The following is a 24,880-nucleotide window of genomic DNA, read 5'->3' as shown; positions in this document are numbered from 1 at the left end:
GATACCTTTGTTCCGACGACGCTTGAATCAATCAACCAGTCGTCCAAGTAGAGAGAGATCCTGACGTGCGACAGGTGCAACTGCATCGCAACGTTTTTCATGAGAAGTGTAAACACCCTCGGAGCAAAATGTGACGCCAACAGCATCTGGTGTTCCCAGGCGGTCACCCATCCAAGTACAGACCAGACCCAACGTTGCTTAACTTCGCTGAACGGACGAGAAGCGGTTCTTTCAACATGGTATGGCCGTTGTGCAGAGTCCAAAGCAGAGAACCCTGAACTGGTACGTCTAGTCCCCCAAGACAACCTGAGATACTTCATCGAACGTGGATGAATTGGGGCGTGAAGATAAGTATCTTGGAGATCCAAAGATACCATCCAATCCCCGGGATGAAGGGCTCCTAGTATTGACTGCGAGGTCTCCATCTTGAACTTTCCCTCCCGGACCAAGTTGTTCGGTCTGTTGACGTCCAAGACGGGTCTCCAGCCTACTGAAAGTTTTGGGACTAGAAACAATCTTTAGTAAAATCCGGGGGAACTGCGAGTCCAAGACCTGTTCCACTGCTCTCCGCTCGAGCATCTGTTCGAGCAGGTCAAACAGAATTTTCTGTTTGACAGGATGGCAATTGGGAAACAAAAAACAAAGGAGGAGGAGACAGGAAGTAAATCAAGTAACCTCTCTCTAACAGTAGGAGGGACCAAACGTCTGCCCCTCTCTCTTTCCAGGCTTGTGCAAAATGAAGCCTGGTTGCTAATGGAGTCTGGAGATGAAAGGAGTCACTTGCTAACTCTCTTGGAAGTGACATTCCTTCGGGAAAAAACTCTCTCTCGTGGTGCGGGTCTCGTGTTGTTTCCCATGGAAGCTCCTTTGTTTGTAGGCAATTTATTTAGCTTTCGTTTGCTTTTTGTTTCATTGAGATCGGTGCATTCGTTATGGAGGAGATGCAGTTAGAATGTCGATAACTTTAGTTTTGAAATATACAATATTTTTTGCTTCTCTGTGTATTTATTTACTTGCTGTTACACAGTTTGATGTTTTTATGACATAATTGAAAAGCCAAAAAATATAACAATAGACTTGCAAAGTAATATAACTTCGCTAAAATGAAGCTAGATGAAGCGAGTGTCAAAACACGGCTGAGGTTGGGCAGCGAAGCGACGTCTTACTTAGTCAAGCTCTGAGCTGCTACTGACTGACTGCCACCGACTGCCCTCAGACTAATCCTGCATTCCTGGCTTTCGCTGATGCCAGGTCCACAGGGTTGCCAGATAACGAGATTAGGTATAATTATTTCATAGCTAACTAAAGGAAATTACTACCGATATACTGACATTAACATTACATTATATGAAAAATGTAATTTTGTCTATGATAGGGTTACTGTTTTTGTTTATAACTCCTAACTATGGCAAATTTTTAATAAAACTTTCTGAGAAGATAGACAGGATATGTATGATGCCATATATAAAATATCCCAGAAAATTTTGATTTTTCGATTTTTTCGTCAAACGCTCCCCTTAAGACAAAGACAACTGCGAAGGTGGAGAGAGAGGAGCCGAAGGTTGAAAAATCTCAGGAAACAGATCCTTAAGTAAAATAGCCAGAGTCTGATAATCAGAGGAAGAAGAAGACGAAAGATGTTTCTCTTCATCCAAAGGCTGTGACGAAAGAGGAAGTTCTTCCCCAGCTGGCGGGTCTTGAGTGAGTGGTGAAAGTAGTTCCGATTCGCCGATACGTAAGCGGGAACTCCCGCGTCGAAGAAGTCGTGGCTAAATTAAAGGACATCAGATGTTGAAGCGGGGTAGTTGTGCGTCATGATGTACAACTGGAGCGTTCCAATTTTTAGTATATCAACACAAGACTTGAAGCTATCTAAGAGAGGACATCAGATGTTGAGCGTCATGGCGTGACGCGAACAACTGAGCTCCGTGGCAACACAAGACTTGAAGTCACAGCGTGGCGCGCGCGTCATGTCATGGCTGGCGCGCGCCCGTGGCAAGTCAGAAGGTGAGGCGCGCGTGAAGCATCATGGCTAGGAAGTGCGCCGGCGTCAAGGTGAGGCGCGCGTGAAGCGTGAGAAGTGCACGAAGAGCAAGACACTCGCTCCTGGCGCGAGTCAAGAGAAAAGTCCAACACCTCAAATCGGGGAAGACGATTAGGAAGCCACTAAACAATCTCTCTAGACGACAGACGAGAAGCTCCAAAACATCTAGCAGACGAGGAAGACGAAGCAGGAGGAGAAGGTGAAAGTCTGTACCTCTTAACAGGCAGTTTCGAATCTTGAAAGGTTCATGAGATCATCCAGTTGCTGATGTTGCAAACCCAACAAAATCTTACGCGTTGGAGAAGCAACTCTCTCGGGAGAAGGGCTGAACCTGAGAGAAGGAAAGGGGCGAGAGGCGTATACTTCCTTCTCACAGGGGAAGAAGCTCTAGCCCTTGCCTTAGCGCGACAGGGGGGTCGAGTAGCGTCATCATCCGAAAAACACTTTATTCTCTTCGCAACTTTCGGGGAAGAGCACAAACGTCTAGAGGAAGAGGACGTGAAGCGTCCTCTCCTCTAAGCTTCTCTTAAGAGGGCGAGTCCAACCGAGAGCTCCAACCCCGAGGCGGGAGGACGTGTCGGAGGACGAGAAGCAATCCTTCAGGATGCGTGCCTGTGCACGATCCCTGGCAGCCTGGGTAGCGTCATCAGGACCTGCCGAAGGGACGCCAGATCGGTGGGAAGCCCCCGTAACCCTCATGCGGCTTTCGACATGCCCCCTCCCTGGTCCCGGGAGTTCGACAGAGGTCCAGGCCTAGAGGCATTATAGGGCCGATCTGACGCCCCCTCCACAACACCAGGGGCACTAGCACTAACACTTTGCGTTTGAACTGCATTCACTTTAGTTTCAAGAGCACGCATTGACTCCAACACGAGAGCCAGGGTATTACCTTCTGCAGCAACAAACTACAGGGTTAGTACTAAAATTTACTACAGGGTTACTAGTAGGAGAAAACCCTGACTGTCCATCTAAGGATGCACTCAAGGAGGAAGATCTCCTCAACCTATCACGCTCCAATTTAAGCATATAGGCTTCATATTTCTTCCACTCACCCTCAGATAATCCCTCACATTCATTATACCGATTATCATAGAGCATTGAACACCCTTACATATCATACATAAAGTGTGAGGAACTATCGAAGTCTTCGATAGCCTCACCTTACATTCACCCAAGCTACAGATATAAGAAAAGTCAAAAGCAAAATCAAAAACAGTCCACAAAGAGCGTATGCCAAGTCACAGATCCAGTCGTATACCAAAAAACAACCAAAATACTAAAGTGACAACAAAATTCAAAATCCAAATGGCGGAGGAACTGACAACAGGTGTTGACAGTCCGGCGACAGAGAAAATCTGAATAGAAAATGGGAATGGTTCCTGATACCCGCCTCCCAGCGGCGGGAATGGGTACTAACCACCTGCCCGGCCACTGCGTGTGCCGCGAATTTTGAAATTCTGTCGGACTTCGGAGAATACAGCTATATATATATCTGACAGGTAAGTCTCATGAACAAACCAAGATTTTTATAACTTCTTAAACAGACTGAATTGTTAGTACTGTACTGAGGTAACAGACTAATACTGTAAGTCATTGGGTTGTATTTTGTACAAACATACTATTACTGACATACAATTCACATAGCCTATACACTTAACTACCCTTACCTTCAATACGACCAAGCTCCTGGTGAATATGACAAGCTTGCTGCCATCCAAACTCAAATCCTGTCTGCCATGACTTTAATTGTCCATCAACAATCCCTTCTTTTTCGCCTACTGCATACTTTTGCTTCTCAAGTCTCTCCACAGCATCAAAAAGATCTTCACAGCTCATTTCTGAAGAAATTTTCATTTTTAATTTTCACAAAAAATATGGCAAACGTAAGATAGGTACGGATCATTATGAAAGCATAGTTTCCTGAGTGGAAAGCATATCAAATACATGTAACAAAAGGAAACCAAACAAGTTCTGCATTATGGCATGGAAGTTTTACCAGTGGGAATCAGTCACAGAAACCAGTAAATTTTTGACAGAAATTAATACTTGAACAGCATTCTGCTTCTAGGAGAACTGTGATATGACATATTCTAATCTTGAAAATAAACTGGTATTCATGAGAAAGCTTATTTGCTAAAAGTACGTACCCAATTTTAGGACGATATACATTTTTCCTAGATATACAAACCCAAGGTCTTTCATTTAGTATTCCCAGTGCCAGATAGAATCACTTGTTAAATGCCTGTTAACCAAGTGCAGTAGTTAATTGGTGGCAGTTTGGAATAGTGCATACAAACCATTACCTTTCATACAGGAGACTTATTTCTTAGGTGAAAGGCTGCCTCTGACAACTGACTTGAGTTGAATCCTACTTGGAAATGCCATGCTCCTGGTTGTGCTTGCAAGCATGGGATGCAATGACTCCTGAAATCTCCTACTCGGTCTGGCAAGTGGGCTGACAGGGCAGTAAGGCCCTGGGCATGAATGAGCTTCTGAGAACAATGGAATCCTCTGCTGAGGAAGTCAAGCCAACGGGAAGCTAATTCTGGCTAATACCAAGTAAATGGTTCAGAATAAGCTCTACTTTGTCCATCCCTCCCTTGTTAAAAGGGAGAGCAAAGGGAAATGCACCTTAGAAAATATACTAAGACTGGATACTTGAAAGTTACCTGTATCAAGTCCAACAATTTGGCTTACATGCAGCTCCAAAGGAGAAGGGAAGAAGATAAGTCTATTCAGAGCTTGGTACCTACACAACTCCTTCAGCAGCACCCACCAGGTCCAAAAGAGAAAATATTCAATGACTTGTGGGTGACATCCCTTAGGTAGCATAAGGTAAAGGTTGTCTGTCTACACCAGTTCTTCTGAAACACTACGGACAATCCCACACTTCTGACTTTGTAGGCTCTTGCATAAGTAAGATGACCAACATCCTCCTCTGAGGAGCCAGTCTTGTTTGATCACCTATCAAAGTCAAAAAGAAGGTTGTTCCAGGACACCTTCTTGAAAAGGTGCTAACACTCCAGTCTCAGAAAGTGTGTCCTTTTCAAATAGTATTTATGGCACACACCCAGCATAAGGACAACTTCTTCAGGTCACTACCAACAAAGTCTTACATAGATGGAATTGAGAAACTCTTGAAACTTCTGTCAAGACCTGATGGGTTCTGAGTTTTACCACAAACTTGGGAACAAAGAAGAATGCTCTGAAAGATGAACTACCAAGAATATTCAATGTAGGCCAGATATTCTGCAGGTGCTCTAAGGAAGGCATCTTTGTACCTGGATCACCAGAATCAAATAAGCCTGACAGTGAATCTGCTGCCAGAGATGAAGCCTGACTAAGTGGGTACCAAACACACCAGCAGCATTATCCTCCAAAGACAGGATAGGATGTAGCCCATTTGATTACCTTACAAAGCCAGGAAGAAAGGGTGTTGCTGGACACCTCTTTCTTGTGCTTTCCAGCACTAACAAAAAAAGGTGCTGCCACTCTGGACTAAGCATGGTTCCTCCAGGTAGTATCTTCTGGCTTGCATTAGGTGTACAAAGCATCTTGTTCAGATAATCACCAACAGTCTTGAATTTCCCATCAGGAACTGATGAATCCTAGGATTCCACCATGAACTCGGACCATAAGAGAGTGAGACTCCACCCCTCTAAAGACTAGACAAGATACCAAGAAACTCTTTGACATATACTAAGACACTTTGGGTTACATGCTGCTCCAAAGGAGAAGGGAAGAAGGTGAGTCCAGTAACACCACATTCATATTCTCAGACTTATACCAAGTCAGGAGTGTGGGACTGACCTTAGCATTCCAGAAGAACTGGCATAGACAGACAACCTTTGCCTCATTCTACCTAAGGGGTGTCACCCACAAGTCCTTCAATATCTTCTGTTTTGGACCTGCTGGTTGCTGCTGAACAAGTTGTGTAGGCACCAAACTCTGACCAGGCAGAAAAAGATCTCACCCAAGTTCTTAGCTTAGTATAAGTCTGAGAGTCAGTCAAAGCTCTGATCAAGATCTTGCTTAATTTAAAGTATACTGTAACATGGATGTAAAACAACTTATCCATCTGAAGTCCTTTCCACTGATTAATGCCACTCCTCCATTGTACAAACCTTGGCTGGACAAGCTCAAGCACTCAGTGCCGGAATCAGGGATCAACTGTGAATGTGAAAGATGTTAAAATACAACTTTAGGAAAAGTGACAAACAAAAAGTCTTCGCTACATTTCCATGCTTGACCAATTTTTTAGTAATTATTACTCTCGTCAAGTGCCAACCTATATATATTTATTCATGTGAATATCTTGTGATTTATGCATTTTCCTCTTTTCTGCTATGAACTGCACTCTTTTCTTTCTTTTTTTTTTTCCCTCCAAAAAGCCATGCTTCCACTGGGGTTCCCCATAATTGTTTGATAGAGAGGAGAAGAGAGGGAAGCCCATCATATCCAGACAAAAAAAATATTTGGTTAATGTATATGGCTGGGAATTAAAGTATCACAGTAGACTATTACCAGCTCTGGTAGCCCATGCCAGTCTGGCCTATACCTGCAACAAAATTATTACCAGTTGTTCTCCGCAACTGTCTACACTTTCACCAAAGAAGCCTTAGGCTGAGTCTAACTGATACAATATTGTTATCGCTGGCAGGCACATCCTTTATCCACTCATTGCTATTGAGAGGCTTACCAAGAAGCAGTGAGCTGACTACACTTAGCCTAAAGGGCAGCAAATGTTAGAGGTTGAACTAGGCTATAAAACAGCTCCGCATTGGGTACTACCAAGGAAGTTGACTTAGTCTATAGTATTTTGGCTGCTGATCAAGAATTTACCATTATTTTTTGTCAGTCGACTGTAATTAACCAGTAATTAACCTCAGAACTGAATATGTTTTTGTATGCTGGCCGTCCTGGAATGCTATCGCGCATGTGCAGTTTATAGGGGAGCTTTTGGTAAAAAGTGGAGTTTACTTCACCGGGAGATCCAGGGGGGCAGAGCCCCGCAACTAAGTAATACGACCTGCTAGGCTAGGTTAGGTTAGGGCACGTTAAGTTAGTATAATTCCATAGCCAATCCCTTCTTGAACACATGGCTCCCTAATGACTTGCGGGACACCGTGTCCAAGGTTGGGTTTGGGTATTTCTAAGTACTAAGAGCTCCGCATCAGGTATTACCTTGGAAACTGAGCTTTCCTATGGCCTACTTTTAGTGTTGCTGATGAAGGAGGTGGTGGTGTTTATTGTTAGTCAATTATTATTAACCTCACAGGCACTCTACCCAAAATGGTTGGGGACCTGTGGGAATGCGGGGTTTTGGAAGCGCTGGGAGGTATAGCGGACCGCCATTTTGCTGTTACGGAATAGTTCCACACATTCGCAAGCTGGCTAGGGGGGAGGGGGGAAAGGGACTCCCTGAAGTAAGTTGTGATACCTGACTGCATTATACCCGGACTGGTAACCTACCCTAGGCGGTAATTCTAACCTGTAGTTCCACAGTGAGCCAGACTATGGCAATTGATGTTTTCCTATGTTATTTTACTTGTTTTACAAGAATTTAAAGTAATATTTTGTTGGCCGGCTGTAACTAAACTGTAATTGAAGTTTGAAGACTACACTACTGTAAGATAAGTGTGTATCATGTTACTGGTATCAGTAATACTGCTGAATGGAATGTTGTTATGTCTATGGTTAGCAACACATTACCTAACTCCGTCCGCACCAAGATTTTGGCACCAACATCAGTTGCCCTGTACCCACTGTAGGATTAAGAAGCTTCTGTAATAAACCATCAACACGGGAATAATGCCTCTTACTTACCTTGCCCATAGAGTATCTTATATGGCGCGGTGACGGAGTATTAACTACGCAGAATGTCGGGGTTTCGTTGAAGATCGCTGAAAAGCACCCCTGGATTAATAGGACCTAGAGACACCAGAAGCAGCATCAGCGATGACGCAACAGTGGATCTAAACACATTAGTTCAGGCATTAGGTACGGCCATACGAACAGGTGGGAATAATTCAGCACTAGGCAGGGGGGACAGCAAGCACATTTCCCCCAAAAATTGCATGTATGTGATGTCAGCGGAGGATTTTAGGCACTGGAAGCGATCTACAGAAGATTGGATAAAAATCAGCAAGTTTCCCCGTGATGAGGTAGTAATGAATATCAGGCTATATGCAAAGACAAATTGCAAAGTGCAATAGATGCCCAATTCTCTTCAGCCACTTGGAATGCCCTAGGGGTAGAGGAAGCCTTTGATGCCTTGAGAAAAATAACCACAAAGACAGCGAACAGAGTGGTTGTGTGGGATAAGTTCTTCACAGGAAGACAGAGAAGAAGAAACGGCAAAGGAATACATCCACAGGTGCCAGTGGGAGGCCCTCGAGTGTGCGTGTGCATGCCCTAAGTGCAGAGAGGATTATGTGAATATGTGCTGGCAGGTAAAATTGTGAGCAGCATATGGAATCAATAGTTAAAACAGGATATTTTAGAAAACTTTGAGAAGTACAATTCTGTTAGTGCAATCATGGCAAAGTACAAGGCATTTGAGGAGGCAGTACGGGAATGTGGGGACCCCACACAAAGAGGGGAGCGAAGAGAGTTCAACGAGGCGGGCATCGAGAGGGAGGAGGAGTCGGCATTGCCACTGGGAGAAGTAGCAGCAGTGAAGACAAATTACCAGAAAAAGAAGGAAGATGTGGCAAAATCGAGCTCCAAGGCAAGAGTGAAATGTGTTTTGCGGGATTGCACACCCGAGGGGCTGTGCCAATTGCCCTGCTAGCACTGCGGAATGTTTTCACTGCGGAAAAACAGGACACTTTGCTAATCGTTGCTATGGGGGCAATAGTCGTACGCCTAGCAAGGGCACATCGGATGGTAAGATAAGCACCATTGCTGCGAACAGAATCAACAGCAGATGACAGGCTATACGGAAGACGACGTCAGCGGCTGGGAGGTCCGATCGAGAAGTGTTAAGTATTGGCGCTGCATCATGCACGCAACCGACCATGAATGTCATGGTCTCGTGTGTTGAAGATAATAAAAGTTGCGTATTAGAAGCCGTCAGTAAGTGGGTATTATTAGTTTCGGTCAAATGCGGATATGTATTATTTTTTTACTTGATATCATTCATTTTTAGATATCATTCATTTTTATGATATTGCCGATGAATATTGTTCATCAAAGTATGAGTTACAAGGTAAGACAATATCCAACCCCCCTCCATAGCTAACACAGCAAAACTGTAACCAGTCAACATCCCTAGGTTACGTGGTGCTATTTTTTAGGTAAAATTACAGTTTCGGTGTTGACTGGTTACAATTTTGCCATGTTAGCTATGGAGGGAGGAGGGGTATTGTCTTACCTTGTGACTCGTACTTTGATGGGATAACCATAAGGAACAATATTCATCGGCAAATATCTTCGTAACCATTAATTTGCGCAAGATTCGAGTAAGTTTTTCGTATGAATCATCTCAAAAATGAAGATAACGAGTAAAAAAATAATACATATCCGAATTTGACCGAAACTGTAATAATATCCAATTTGCTACCCGTAGGCCTGCATAATACGTATTAGGCTAGGATGCCTTTAACGAAGCAAGACCGGTAAAGGAACTTATTAGGGTCACAGTATCATTACCACTGACTGATACCACCTTGATGACCTTACCTGGACTAGAAGGGAAGCGTTGACATTAATCAATATGCCGTAGGTTCTGTTCTGACAAGTGAATACACTCAAGTCGAAGGTTACAATTTTGGACACTTTCGAGTAGTAGTAATAGTAGTAATGGAGGTGATGTGCCTTTGAAACGGCTCCCTTACTCGCTCTATATTCCTCCTCTATTTGCGTTTGTTTAGTGAAGAGGATTTGGGAAGAACCTGTTGGGGAAAGAAGATCGAGAGGGCGACAGAGAATTAGATGGCGAGATAAAGTGAAGGAAGATATGGAGCGAAGATGATGCCTTTGGTAGAAGGCAGTGTTGAAGACGCATCAGGCAACCGACCCCTTAACGTAGGGATAACTGTGGGAAAGAAGAAGAAGAGCTTAGGTTTAATATATATCTTTTTTTATAAATTCCCTCCTATCTCCAATATCTTCTTTCGATAGATATGCAAACAGAAGGATGTTAGGTATCGATTCCTCTTCACTTTCTTGGTATGGCTGCTGCACAAATCTGCTATTTCTAATGTCAGAGCTCGTCTCTGCCTAATCTTTAAATATATGCCAAATGACAGCAGGAAGAAGTTTATCAGTTCCTACTTGTAAATGTTTGTTCTGTTTATTACTTTCACAGTTTTCACGAATCGGAGATTTTACTCTTTGTTGAAAGCTTCGATTTCCTTGTAAGTCTGAACCTAACTCTCTTCCCCAGCGATTGTTTACTATTTAGCGAATTTTTAATTTTGCTTTACCTAGTCTTTTATGCCAGGGATTCATTCTAATTCATTTCCTTGTACTGCACTTTTCCGTAGACAAGACAGAGTAATAATCAAACTCAATCCTCACTACTAATTATTTTATAATGACTTGCATTACTACCGTAATTCTTTCTTTTATTTTTTTTTACCACAATCCCGAGTGCCTCCTTTAACCCATTCTGATCTAGGCAACAATGTTACGCTATTTATAGAATTTGACATATTGTCTTAAACTATAGTTTGAGAGATACCGCTCCCCAGATAAATATTATTTTAGCCCAGGCCTCGTTTCTTGTCAATAATATTCTACTAGATCTTTGTTAGGAATTGTTAGCTGTAAGGATAATGCCTTGGTAGAAGTACCAGAAATAGCTGTGGGATTGGCCTTACTGGTTTTTAGAGCACCAAAGTATCTCAGTCACTCTTCTTTGTTTTTCAGTTTCCTATCTGCTAAATTCCAAATAGGCCTATATAAAATGTTAGCTCTGATACGCTCTTCGCCTTTATAGTGAGGCTGTTGGACAACAACTTATTACTTATTTCAGCATAATAATCTGTTTTCTTCACTGCATAACAGACACTGTTGATGCCTTTAGCTGAATTTCGAACTGTCAGTTATATGAAAAATCGCAAATTTGAGAAAATTTTCATATGCAGTCTTTTGACATCACGTCTTTCTTTTCAATGTGGAAAATTCTGCTACGGTCATGCAACAATATAAAAATGTTTACGGGCCGCCCAGGAGCAAGAGCCCGTGCTGGCACTGGAATGGAATATAGAGTTTAGGCCAAAGGCCAAGCACTGGGACCTATGAGGTCATTCAGCGCTGGAAAGGAATTGACAGTAAAGGAGGTTTGAGAGGTGTAACAGGAGGAAAACCTCAAAGCAGTTGCACTATGAAATAATTGTTAGGAGAGGGTGGATAGCAAGATGGAAGAAAGATAATGCGAATGGAAGTACAGTAAAAGGAATGAAAGAATTTTGCAGCTAGGGGATGAAGGGACGCTGCAAAGAATCTTTAGTAACGCCTTCCCTTTTGGCCTACGTCCTTTCTCTCCCACCCTTTGGTTTGTTTCTATTAACAAATTTACTTGTAGAATTTTAGCAGCTAAAAACCATCCTATAATCAGTGCTTGTGATGTTGCTAGATGTTCCAGTCTTTCAGGTAAGGTATACATAATACTTTCTCATCATCAGAATCATACTATGTTAAATTAGAATCCTTATGATACGTCCTATGTGGTTTCCCAAGGGCGTCTCCAGTAGAATTTTAAGCAAGCATTGAATTTAAAAATACCTTGGATATGGCTTGATAATGGATATTTTTAAGAATTTTCGGATCTAACACATCCTGAAAGCTTAAAGGGTTAATTACGTGTTTAATTCAACAAAATCTCTGCATTGATTTGTTTAATTTAAAAGTTATCACAGAAGACTGAAATACTATATCTAAGGAAGGCTGGCGTAACAAACTTTTCATATGGAATTTAATGTATTCAAACATCTGTTACAGGTACACACATCAGTGATGCTACTTAGCTTGGAGGAATCGCTCTACATAGAGAAATATATTGTTTTATTGATTTTCACTTCATAGCCAAAACAAAGTCCTTCAAAAGAAGGCATCGTGCTTACCCCATACAAAAAAATGGGAAAAAGCACGTTAACAGGAGAAGAATTTTCTACTCTGGGACCCTGTAGATGGCAGTGGTTTCGATGCTGAAGAGTCTCTTACGGTAGTCCCGTCCTAGTGATAAAAGATCATAAATGGTCGATCTTCATATTGTCACAATTATTTACATGAATGATTTTAGGCAGACAGTGGAAACAAGCGACGTATCTATACGATGCTCTACCAAAACAGCTGCTGTAGAAAGTAAAAGAAAATGAATTGAATTGAATACAGAGTTTAGGCCAAAGGCCAAGCACTGGAAAGGGAAAAGAGAGTAGGTAGGTCTGAAAGGTGTAACAGGAGGAAAACCTCGCAGTTGCACTATGAAATATTTGTTGAGAGAGGTTTTCCTCCTGTTACACCTTTCAGACTTACCTACTCTCAGTTTCCTTTCCAATACTTGGAATGAAAGGAGTTGCAGCTACAGGCCGAAGGGACGCTGCAAAGAACCTTTAGTAACGCCTACAATACACCGCATGAGGTGCACTGGCGGCACTACCCCCCTAAGGGGAGTTAAAAGAAAATGCAAATGAATTTCAACTGTGGGAATCTAACCAGATTATCACGAGGAATATTGTTGTTCAGAAGGTTACGACTGAGGACTGCCAATCTTCCTTTGAAGATTGTATCGCTGGAGTGATCTTGTAAGAAGGGTCACAACCTGTTGGATTCGGGTGAATATGAGAAAAAAGTACACATACATACATCCATACAAATTACAGTCGTCTGTTAAGGGTGTCAAGGTATGATTCAACTGTTCAAGTATAAATCTGGCAGTGAGTATTGTCTTTTTTTTTTTATCCATTCCAACACCATTTCTTACCTAAGCTGTGAATATTGACACCTTACAGGAAATTTAATACTAAGTTTCTGTGCAGAAGAAAATAATGAACGAAAGACAACAAAAATGATCCAGCCAGGCTTGTGCTTCAAAGGTTTTCAATATTGTAGCCTTCATAAACAACTGTGATTCGTACCTCAGCGTTTGTGTAACAGAAGATGATAGCCACGATGGCCCCTGTGCTTCCCACTATTATATTATTGAATATCTGATAAAGAAAGATCGTGCCAGTCACAACCCAGTTCAGGAGGTTGGTACAGAGTTATGATGTGACCATCACAGTCGCCCGAACAGCTTTCCTGTAAGTTCATGAAGAATATGTTTAGAAACTGGGGACTTTTGGTCAGAACAGTTTGAGTCATTGCTGGAAATGGAGACACAAAAAACTTCCGAATAACTTGTACCTAAAGAATTCTAAAGGGTATGGGCTAGGCAGTAAGGACAGTCTTAATAATCAGACAACAAGCAATAAGTTTATTCCTGGTTTCCAGTCATAATGGTTGATTGTACCGTACTGCTTGATAGTGAATAACTCATATGATCATGACTCTATGTACCATGCATACTTATAATTATTCATTGACTTTTTCCCAATACTTTCGTAGAACTTACTTATAAGAAAAGAAAATGCATAAGGCCGGTAAGAGAGCGCCCACTGAGACGCTGTACGCAGCGATGTGGACGTAGAGACGCCTGATGATGTTCTCCGCAACGCTACACGACGAGTAGTTGCTCCACTCCTGCAGGCGGCGCCCTTTGCCTCGCCTGAACCACCGCCCGTCTGGTTCGCATTGTTTGGTAGCCAGTTCTGCAGTTTGAGAGAAGATTTCGCTAACTGTAGTAAGGACACGAAGATGGACAAATATTTACTCTCTTCAAAGCACTAACAGCAATATGACCTCAGGTGTGGGCAAGACCTACAGAAGTCCTAAGTCCCAACAGCGTTATGACCTCAGGTGCGGGTAAGACCTACAGAAGTCCTAAGTCCCAACAGCGTTATGACCTCAGGTGCGGGTAAGACCTACAGAAGTCCTAAGTCCCAACAGCGTTATGACCTCAGGTGCGGGTAAGACCTACAGAAGTCCTAAGTCCCAACAGCGTTATGACCTCAGGTGCGGGTAAGACCTACAGAAGTACTAAGTCCCAACAGCGTTATGACCTCAGGTGCGGGTAAGACCTACAGAAGTCCTAAGTCCCAACAGCGTTATGGCCTCAGGTGCGGGTAAGACCTACAGAAGTCTTAAGTCCCAACAGCGTTATGGCCTCAGGTGCGGGTAAGACCTACAGAAGTCCTAAGTCCCAACAGCGTTATGACCTCAGGTGCGGGTAAGACCTACAGAAGTACTAAGTCCCAACAGCGTTATGACCTCAGGTGCGGGTAAGACCTACAGAAGTCCTAAGTCCCAACAGCGTTATGACCTCAGGTGCGGGTAAGACCTCAGGTACTAAGTCCCAACAGCGTTATGACCTCAGGTGCGGGTAAGACCTACAGAAGTACTAAGTCCCAACAGCGTTATGACCTCAGGTGCGGGTAAGACCTACAGAAGTACTAAGTCCCAACAGCGTTATGACCTCAGGTGCGGGTAAGACCTACAGAAGTCCTAAGTCCCAACAGCGTTATGACCTCAGGTGTGGGTAAGACCTACAGAAGTCCTAAGTCCCAACAGCGTTATGACCTCAGGTGCGGGTAAGACCTACAGAAGTACTAAGTCCCAACAGCGTTATGACCTCAGGTGCGGGTAAGACCTACAGAAGTCCTAAGTCCCAACAGCGTTATGGCCTCAGGTGCGGGTAAGACCTAGGGAAGTCCTAAGTCCCAACAGCGTTATGGCCTCAGGTGCGGGTAAGACCTACAGAAGTCCTAAGTCCCAACAGCGTTATGACCTCAGGTGCAGGTAAGACCTACAGAAGTACTAAGTCCCAACAGCGTTATGACCTCAGGTGCGGGTAAGACCTACAGAAGTCCTAAGTCTCAACAGCGTTATGACCTCAGGTGCGGGTAAGACCTACAGAAGTACTAAGTCCCAACAGCGTTATGACCTCAGGTGCGGGTAAGACCTACAGAAGTACTAAGTCCCAACAGCGTTATGACCTCAGGTGCGGGTAAGACCTACAGAAGTACTAAGTCCCAACAGCGTTATGACCTCAGGTGCGGGTAAGACCTACAGAAGTCCTAAGTCCCAACAGCGTTATGACCTCAGGTGCGGGTAAGACCTACAGAAGTCCTAAGTCCCAACAGCGTTATGACCTCAGGTGCGGGTAAGACCTACAGAAGCACTAAGTCCCAAAAGTGTTAGGGCCACAGGTACATTAGCAAATTTAGAATAAAAGGCTGTTTATACTTTAGTTTCTGGGAAATTGTATTTATAGCTATATACTATGAAAAACAAAATAAAAGAGGTAGGTATGTGTGTTGATGGTACTAAACAAGGTCTCCAGGCTCTTTACATTTCAGGCATCGGGACAAAATAGAACTCTCATATTAACCTGAAAGTGGAAGGGGCTTGATGTACATTATAAAAGTAGGAAAGAAAGAGACAAACAAATGTGGATAATCGTAAACTCACAAAGATAGACTGTGCAAGCTTTGATTTAAAATAGACGAGTTGCTAAGCTTTAGATTTGCAAGATTGTAAGTTACGGGCTGCCCTAGAGTGGGAGCTAGTTTCATCTGAAACGACCAAACGCAAGCATTACAAGAAATAAGGATTCACTCAGGGCAGCCCGTAACTTACAATGTTGCAAATCTAAAGCTTAGCAACTCGTCTATTTTAAATCAAAGCTTGCACAGTCTATCTTTGTGAGTTTACGATTATCCATCCACATTTGTTTGTGTCGTTCTCAAGGAGAAAGCTACGGTTATATAAAGGATTTTAATACTAAAATTAGTATACACGACAAAACGGGCTTTCATACACTACTGTCACAGTACTTATGCTTGAATCTTAAATCACTAAAATGACTTCTATTGTCACCTTTAGAGCACGCAGAGTACAATAAATTTATTAGTGTAAATGGATCCAACCATATATCTTCATAGGATTAAAACTGTCTCTAAGTTCCATATTTTCAAGTCTCATGACCAATTACTATTAGCCAGTCATTCAAAAGTTCTCTGGCTCATCACTAGCAATGCATCAAAACTCTTCTGTTTTCTGATATTACATGAGAAGGAAGGCCCTTTAGAAGCGACCAAATTCAGCAAAAATCTCAAAACTAGCCAAAATGGGTATAAAAGAAGGCCGCACCATATAAACCCATAAAGACATAGTTATCTCATTGGGTGAGGATTCCACTTCCCATTCCACCATCAAGAAGCAGAAAGTGGAATTCAAGCGTAGTAGGAAGAGGACAGGTGGTCCACAGTTGGGATGTCCACAAACAACAACCACCAGCGAACAAGTGTACCCCACTGATCTACTGTTACATGTGTTTGAATCTCCAATAGATAGTCAATGTTAAGAGGAGACGTGGGTTCACCATTTTGAACCTGAACCAAACTCAAAGCATTCAATGGAAACACCAGGGTTCTCCACCTTTTAAGAAAACGAGCGTGTGGCATCTGTTAGCAAGATGGCTGCTTCTTTGTTTTGTAACATCTGACTTATATTTTTCCTGACAGGCTACCATCTTGGGAGCAGTAATAGAGCCATCCATGTTGTAGAGAAGTAGTTGGAAGTCCAGGACGTGGCCTCCTTCCGGGACGGAACAGCAATGTTTAAAAATTGATGGACCAGATGGACTGAAGCTGGGAAAGGCTGTTAAAAAAAAGTGCAAGAACCTTTTCGAGTCCATCCTCTAACCAAAGATCTTTTAAGGACTCACCTTTTATATGTTTAAATACATTTGTCATAGTATCTCCTTTGTTTGTCTCTTTATTTCTTAGTCTTTGATATCCGCCTCCTCTAGTTCCATTGTGTCCATTACTTTTCCATTCTACTTTAGAGACTATTCTTCAGCACTGCAAATCAAGACTAGCCCATTAATGATTGTTTGAACCTTTACTCTGAATCACAGGTTATACCTCCACTGAATCATTGCCTAAACCTTCACTCTGAATCATAGACCACTCCCTTACTCATCTCCACTATTTCATACAAAAGGCTTTCTTTTTTTCACTCGATTTGTTCTTGGCCCACTTCATCTCCCGTATTTAACCCTAGATACTTCAGACTGGTTACCAGTTTAAAATATTGCAAATATGCACCCTGACGAGGGGGATTCACAAGACACACTCAAGCGCTGGAAGAGAGCCTTACTTGTACAAGAGGCAGGGTTCCTGTAGTAGCTGTAGGAGGGGCAGAGACCACTTGCTTGTGTTCCAGGGGCAGTCGAAGGCCAGGACTGCCAGCCATCCCAGGTTGGTGGACAATATCCTTTTCAGCCGCGTATGGAAATGGGAGGGAAGATCAAGAGGTTGTTATGTTTCTTCTAATATCGTTCGGATATATAATGCCAGCAAGGTTTGAATGTTCCTCATAATACTCGAACATTTAAAATCCTCAGCTAAAAATAATAGTAGACTGTAAAACCCCTGAAATTTAACATGAAACCCACTGAAATTTAACATGCAAACCCACTGAAACGTAACATGCGAACCCATTGAAATTTAACATGCAAACCAACTGAAATTTAACATGCAAACCCCTGAAATTTAACATGTAAACCCATTGAAATTTAACATGCAAACCCACTGAAACTTAACATGCGAACCCATTGAAATTTAACATGCAAACCAACTGAAATTTAACATGCAAACCCCTGAAATTTAACATGTAAACCTATTGAAATTTAACATGTAAACCCCCTGAAATTTAACATTAAACCCACTGAAATTTAACATGAAACCCAATGAAATTTAACATGCAAACCCACTGAAATTTAACATGTAACCCCCTGAAATTTAACATGTAAACCACTGAAATTTAACATTTAAACCCCTGAAATTTAACACGCACACCCATTGAAATTTAACATGTAAACCCCTGAAATTTAATATTTAAACCCCCGAAATTTAACATGCAAGCCCACTGAAATTTAACATGTAAACCCCCTTAAATTTAACATGCAACCCCTTCGAAATTTAACATGTAAACCTCCTGAAATTTAACATTTAAACCCCTGAAATTTAACATGCAAACCCACTGAAATTTAACATGTAAACCTACTGAAACTTAACAGGTAAACCCACTGAAATTTAACATGTAAATCCCCTGAAATTTAACATGTAAACCCACTGAAATTTAACATGTAAACCAACTGAAATTTAACAAGCAAACCCACTGAAATTTAACGAATGTCACTGACAAATAATTTCATGTTCTAGGATATTTTAACGAATGCGGCATTAGGAGAAAGCATTAATATATAAGAGAGGGCATTAATATATTTGCAGGAAGATAAAAAAAAATATCAAGAGATGCACTTTTAACATATATATAATTTATTGTATGTGTAAGCTATTCATATATTATATATTAAGTGATTTTGATATTAATGGAGGTGTCTGAGGCTTTGTATTTGAGAGTAAAAAATGTATATGTGTGTGTGTAGTGTATATTATATATATATATATATATATATATATATATATATATATATATATATATATATATATATATATATATAATATACACTACACACACACATATAATCTGACTGCCAATATTAAAAAATCAAGGAAATGGAATCTACTGCAAATTTGAATCACCGCCCTAGATCATGTGTATTGTATATTTGTATATTCCATGTATATGGCCCTGAGCTGAAATAAAGGATATTGATTGATAGATTGATAATTACCACAGCTTTTATCGAAGCATAAGTTCGAATTGGTTATTGCTGTAACTTTATTCATGAGGTGAAATTAATCCCCAAAACTCGTTTCCAAAATTGTCTAAGAAGTTTGCCACGACACAACGAGAATGAAAATCATAGAAATGTTAAATTCCGATGAAAATGACTTTGATGTTTTTTTTTTTTTGTTTACCCTTTTAACACAAGTTGCATCGTCGACAAAATACATACAACTTACAGGTCCAAGCATTTACGCAGCATTTGGAGATTTTCTTCCATTACATTCCCCCTCTCTCTCTTCTCTCTCACTCTCTGTGTGCCCGCCTGACCTAAATTTAAAGAAACCAGTACCTTTGGGCCAGGGCGCCGACTGCATGCCGGTGCAACAGCTCCTCGCAGCCGCGCAACGAGCATGCCACATCTGCCGTCCATTCTCCCCCATGAAAGGAAGCCGAGATTTCTGCAGAGTTCACGTCCGCCTCAATCTGGAAGAGAGAGAGAGAGAGAGAGAGAGAGAGAGAGAGAGAGAGAGAGAGAGAGAGAGAGAGAGAATGTTTTGATGAGTAGTCAGTAATGGTTGCATTTCTCTTCCATCGATAAACATAATTATTTTTGGTTTTCAGTTCCATCGATAAACATAAATCACACTCGGCTTTTAGTCGAGGTACAGTATAATATAAAACAGTAAGTATTCAGTTGTCAAAGCACGCCAATCTCTCATTTTCAGTCATCTAAACTAAAGGATCCCCTTTAAAGTTATTTCTCATGACTTTAAAGTGAATCCACTTAAAAGAATGGACTCCCTTTCAAGTTACGTATCATAACTTTGAAGGGAAGCCATTTAAACTAATGGATTCCCTTTAAAGTTATTCATCATGATTAAAGGCAATTCATTTAAACTAATGGGTCCCCTTTCATGTTATTTATCCTGATTTTAAAGGGAGTCTATTTAAACTACACTAATGGATCCCCTTTAAAGTTATTTCTCATGACTTTAAAGGGAATCCACTTAGACAAACGGCTTCCCTTTCAAGTTAATTATCATAACTTTAGAGGGAATCCATTTAAACTGATGGATCCCCTTTAAAGTTACTTATCTTTATTTTAAAGAGAATCTATTTAAACCACACTAATGGATCCCCTTTAAAGATATTAATCTTGAATTTAAAGGGAAGCCACTTAAACAGATTCCCTTTCAAGTTACTTATCATAACTTTAAAGGGAAGCCATTTAAACTAACGGATTCCCTTTCAATTTATTTTTCCTGATTTCAAAGGAAATTTATTCAAACTAAACTAATGGACTCCCTTTAATGATATTTATCTTGACTTTAAAGGGAACCCACTTAAACAAACACATTCCCTTTCAAGTTACTTATAACTTTAAAGGGAAGCCATTTAAACTAACGGATTCCCTTTCAAGTTATTTATCATAACTTTAAAGGGAATCCATTTAAATTAATGGATACCCTTTAAAGTTATTTACGCTGATTTCAAAGGGAATCTGTTTAAACTAAATTAATGGATTCCTTTTCAAGTTACCAATCTTGACTCTAGATTGAATCCATTTAAACGAACAGATTCCCTTTTAATTACTTATCATACCTTTAAAGGGAATCCATTTAAACTAATGGATTACCTTTAAAGTTAATAATCTTGACTTTGAAGGGAATCCGTCTAAGCAAACTGACTCCTTTTCAAGTTACTTATCATAACTTTAAAGGGAATCCATTTAAACTAATGGATTCCCTTTGAAGTTATTTATCATGACTTTGAAGGGAATCTATTTAAACGGATTCCCTTTAAAGTTATTTATAATGACTTTAAAGGGAATGCATTTAAACAGAGATTCCATTTCAAATACTTATCACGACTTTAAAGGGAATCCATTTAAGCGAACGGTTTCCGTTTACAACTAATGGATCCCCTTTACAATTAATTATCCTGATTTTAAGGGGAACCCAGCTTTAAGATAAAAAAAATAAGGCTTTACGGCCATGTCCAGCAAAGAAAATCATTTAGGGTACAGTACATTGTATTGCTTTGAAATCTTCAGGGGGGAGAAAATTTCCTAAGCCATGCACGTCCGCGCCTCGTCTTTCCCAGTCGTCATGCACTTTCACTCCTGCCGTTTCCAGCTTTCTTGGCCACCACCAGACACTACTGCCCAGCTCTCCCAGGCTTTTCCATTGACTGTCATCGGTGGAAACACTTTAACAGAATGACTTTGAACGATTTACCAGGTGGGAAACGTTGCTTGCGTTCATCAGAGCAGTCGCTACGCAGACGAAGGTTTCGTTCTTGACTCTGTGTTGCCTCGTGGTGTCTCTCGTGACCAATCTGGACGAGAGCAAATCTCGGTTCTGGATGTATCAGTAACACTGCGCTCAGGAGTCGTTGCCGAAAAGAACTGGAGGCAAAAATCTCTTCTGTCGTAGAAAAAAAAAAGTAAAAAATTATTAGTATTACAACAGAATGAAATCACCATTATCTCTGGACATGTGATAACAGTAAATCATGGTCAGATATTACTGCTTCTTACAATAAACTTGAAAAATAAGTGGTTTCAAATGTTCTTTTCAGGTAATCTTTGTCGTTCTTAAGATCGCCATTTTTATTTTTCTGTAAAAGAGAACTATTGTGCCGGCTTTGTCCGTCCGTCCGCACTTTTTCTGCCCACACTTTTTCTGTCAGCCCCCCAATCTTAAAAACTATTGAGGCTAGAGGACTGCAAACTGGTATGTTGATCATCCACCTTCCAGTGATCAAACTTACCAAATTGCAGCCCTCTAACCTAAGTAGTTTTTATTTTATTTAAGGTTAAAGTTAGCCATAACCGTGCGTCTGGCAACGATATAGGACAAGCCACCACCAACCCTTAGACTCAAAGAAACTTTTCCTCCTGCAGAGTAATGAAAAGGAACTCAACCAATATGTAGCGGTACATTCACGGCTCATCCATATTTGTGTGAAAGATGTTTAAAAGCAACTGACTGTAAATGTACAAATCTGCATTCATATCACGTTAATATTGTCATTCTGATCATAAAATTTTACAAATTAGCCTTGAAATTCTTTTAGTAGCATCGTATTCAAGTACCAAAACCTTTGGGAAACCTTTTCATATATATAACATATATATATTTATATATATATATATATATATATATATATATATATATATATATATATATATATATATATAATATATATAAAGTTATTCAAAAGTCAAGTTTATCAGAGGAAAAACTGATAACAAAAAGTGACCACCTGCGGTAATTGTAATTGAAAGACCACAATAAACTGCGAAAATGATCATATTTCGCTTAGCCCTGCAGAAAGCAATACCTGTGTTCGTCAGGGATTTCACGAAATCCCCAGGTTATTTGTGAAATGAGCAACTCGCTTAGGAACATTTGATCCCCGAGGGCTAGTACTAAACAAGGAAAAACAGTGATTCATCTACAGTTTCGCCGTGTTTAGTACTAGCCCCTTGGGGTGTTAAATGTATTTCGCCATGTTTAGTACTAACCCCTGGGGGATCAAATGTCCCTAAGTGCATTTGATCCCTCAGGGGCTAGTACTAAACACTGCAAAACACATTTGACGCCCCCCAGGGCCTAGTACTAAACATGGCAAACACTGTTTCGCCGTGTTTAGTACTATCCCCCGGGGAGTTAAATGTATTTCGCCGTGTTTAGTACTAACCCCTGGGGAATCAAATGCCCCTAAGTGCATCTGACCACACCCCCAGGGGCTAATATTAAACATGGCAAAGACTGTTTCGGTGTTATTAGTAGTTACTAGACCTCAGGGATCAAATGTTCCCAAGCGAATAAGTCATTTCACAAATTCCCTAGGGATTTCGCATAATCACTGATTTCACATATTCCCTGTAATAGACCCAAGTTCAAGAAACCAGCACCTCACTGCGTCTGGTATTTGCGCCATTCGTTACACGCAAGTAAATTTGGTAGAGATTTAAAAAAAAAAACTACGAATTCACGTGCTTTTCTTGATAATTTTGCTGTAAATATAAGACTCAGTATTTATAATAAATACTACTCAATATTACCCCTGTAAAATAGAACATTATTTCGTATTTATATTTCGTGTTCTTAAAGGAGAAAAACGCACTGGAGCCAAGCTTGGCGGAACGAAATCTCTTAAGTTATCCTCCTCTCCGTGGTTCAAAGAGCGTTTTCTCTCTTCTTTCTCAACAGATTACTTAAATTTGCTAAAGTATCCATTCTCAAACATACTAAAATGTAAATTTCTATCGGCGTGCTATCATAAGTGTTCTTTGGATAACCACAAATAAAGAATTTGTGGCTCTCTGGAAGCAAGAAAGCTGGTCAACACTGGCTAGTCCCTTTAGTTTTGTGAGCTTGTTGTACGAATACCTCCAGAAATGGCTGCCCATTTTATGAAAATGAAATCGCTACAGCCATTTCATAATCCTACTTTGGATCAACTGTCAATCCCTCTACGCATTCCTAAGGACCTGATTTCTGCAGCCATCTAAGGTCCTTAGCTGGAAATTAATTGTATGCAATGTATTTTTTTTTATCATTTTTAATATGTTTTTTACTATTATTGTCAATATTATTAGTCATTGCCATTATTATGAATATTTTTTCTACTTCTTCAGCAACTGTGTGGATATTGCCGATTACCGTTTTCTGTCAGGTTATTCGCATGTAGTATATTCCATGTATTTGGCCTTGAGCTGAAATACAAACTAATTATTATTATTATTATTATTATTATTATTATTATTATTATTATTATTATTATTATTACATACACACACTCATTCACAGTTGACCAATAACTTTTCTCTCATCGGCTACACCCTATCAGAACAACGAGCCTAATGTTATGGAAAAGATAATTGAAGACTATTCATTTACCTGTGTCTAAGCGCGGGTCTTTTGTTTGGAAATATATAACGGAAATATTACCACCCTGATGACTATACTACAAATTCAAAGCTTCCTTTGTAGAACTAACAAAACTCTAACAAAACTCTCCCTGAGGTGATGGCACGTATTGTCAACAGATATTTCCATTGATTATCATTATCATCATTCAGAGGATGAACCCTATTCATTAGGAAGAAGTAAAAGGAGGTAAAGGGAAATACAGAAAGATCTCACTTATTGAGAAAGAAAAAAAAGAAATTAATAAAATAATAAACAGATAAGCAAGTGAAAAATGCGCCGAAGTTTCTTCGGCGCAGTCGAGTTTTCTGTACACCCGCTACAGCGTATAATCAAATAGATCTACCTTTCGGTGGTCTCGGTATAATGCCGCGTCCATGAAACTTTAACCACTGCCCGATGGTGGCCTACCCTATATCGTTGCCAGAAGCACGATTATGGCTAACTTTAACATTAAATAAAATAATAACTACTGAGGCTAGAGGGCTGCAGTTGGGTATGTTTGATGATTGGAGGGTGGTTGATCAACATACCAATTTGGAGCCCTCTAGCCTCAGTAGTTTTTGAGATTTGAGGGCGGATAGAAAAAGTGAGGACAGAAGAAAGTGCGGACGGGCAGAAAACTAAAATGTAATGATAACGACAAGAAACAAAAATAAAATTCTAAAGTGCTCTGTGGTCACCTTGCGCTTCTCGTCACCTCATTTTTCCTTTCGCATTGTGCATGTCTGATTTTGGCGTTGTTACGAATACCAAGAAGAAACCCTGATCTCAACAGTCAGCTTACTTGGTATATATTAGTTTTGAAGCTTTCTCAAGAAAGAAACTTCTTTCTCGTCTACGTCTCCAGAGTTTTGTGGAGTTTATCAGGTTTAAAGAGAAAATTAGGTCAAGATACCAGTTACCCTGATCTCTCTCTCTCTCTTTATATATACATATATATTTATTGATAGCCAGGTGGTCAAAGTCACTGTCTATTGTTGTTTCTAAACCAGTCCATGGTTCGAATCCTGGCCATCGCAGAAGAATTTAATAATAATTTGTTTCGGGTGTAAGTTATTCCCACGGCATAGCAAATTCGATATTAAACGGTATTTGCGGCTCAATATTTGTGTATGTGTGTGTGTATATGTATACATATATATATATA

At 40.6% G+C, this 24,880-nt stretch overlaps 1 protein-coding gene, 1 long non-coding RNA gene and 1 pseudogene across 6 annotated transcripts in view; all 3 read right to left on the bottom strand.

Moving 5' to 3' along the window:
• The window catches only part of LOC136850553 (uncharacterized), a 74,121-nt gene extending 64,237 nt beyond the window's left edge, over positions 1-9,884 (bottom strand). For all 5 annotated transcript variants that reach the window (XR_010856653.1, XR_010856652.1, XR_010856651.1 and 2 more), the window contains exons 1-2: positions 9,728-9,884; positions 3,712-3,882 (exon numbers count right to left, since the gene is read on the bottom strand). Coding sequence is in view for 2 of the 5 variants with exons in the window: in XM_067124179.1 (XP_066980280.1) it covers positions 3,712-3,880 (169 nt within the window). In the remaining 3 variants the exon portion in view is untranslated. The remainder of the gene's footprint in view (positions 1-3,711; positions 3,883-9,727) is intronic.
• LOC136850888 (5S ribosomal RNA) lies at positions 135-253 on the bottom strand (annotated as a pseudogene).
• A 3,705-nt stretch (positions 9,885-13,589) lies between the features above and the next one.
• The window catches only part of LOC136850551 (uncharacterized), a 33,615-nt gene continuing 22,324 nt past the window's right edge, over positions 13,590-24,880 (bottom strand). The window contains exons 3-6 of the long non-coding RNA XR_010856650.1: positions 21,028-21,216; positions 19,140-19,273; positions 17,252-17,368; positions 13,590-13,800 (exon numbers count right to left, since the gene is read on the bottom strand). This is a non-coding gene — a long non-coding RNA (uncharacterized lncRNA). The remainder of the gene's footprint in view (positions 13,801-17,251; positions 17,369-19,139; positions 19,274-21,027; positions 21,217-24,880) is intronic.

Source organism: Macrobrachium rosenbergii, chromosome 22 (genome assembly GCF_040412425.1).
Source record: "Macrobrachium rosenbergii isolate ZJJX-2024 chromosome 22, ASM4041242v1, whole genome shotgun sequence".
NCBI lineage: Eukaryota > Metazoa > Arthropoda > Malacostraca > Decapoda > Palaemonidae > Macrobrachium > Macrobrachium rosenbergii.
The sequence above is the reverse complement of the archived record's forward strand: the minus strand, read 5'-3'. Positions and strand labels throughout refer to the sequence as shown.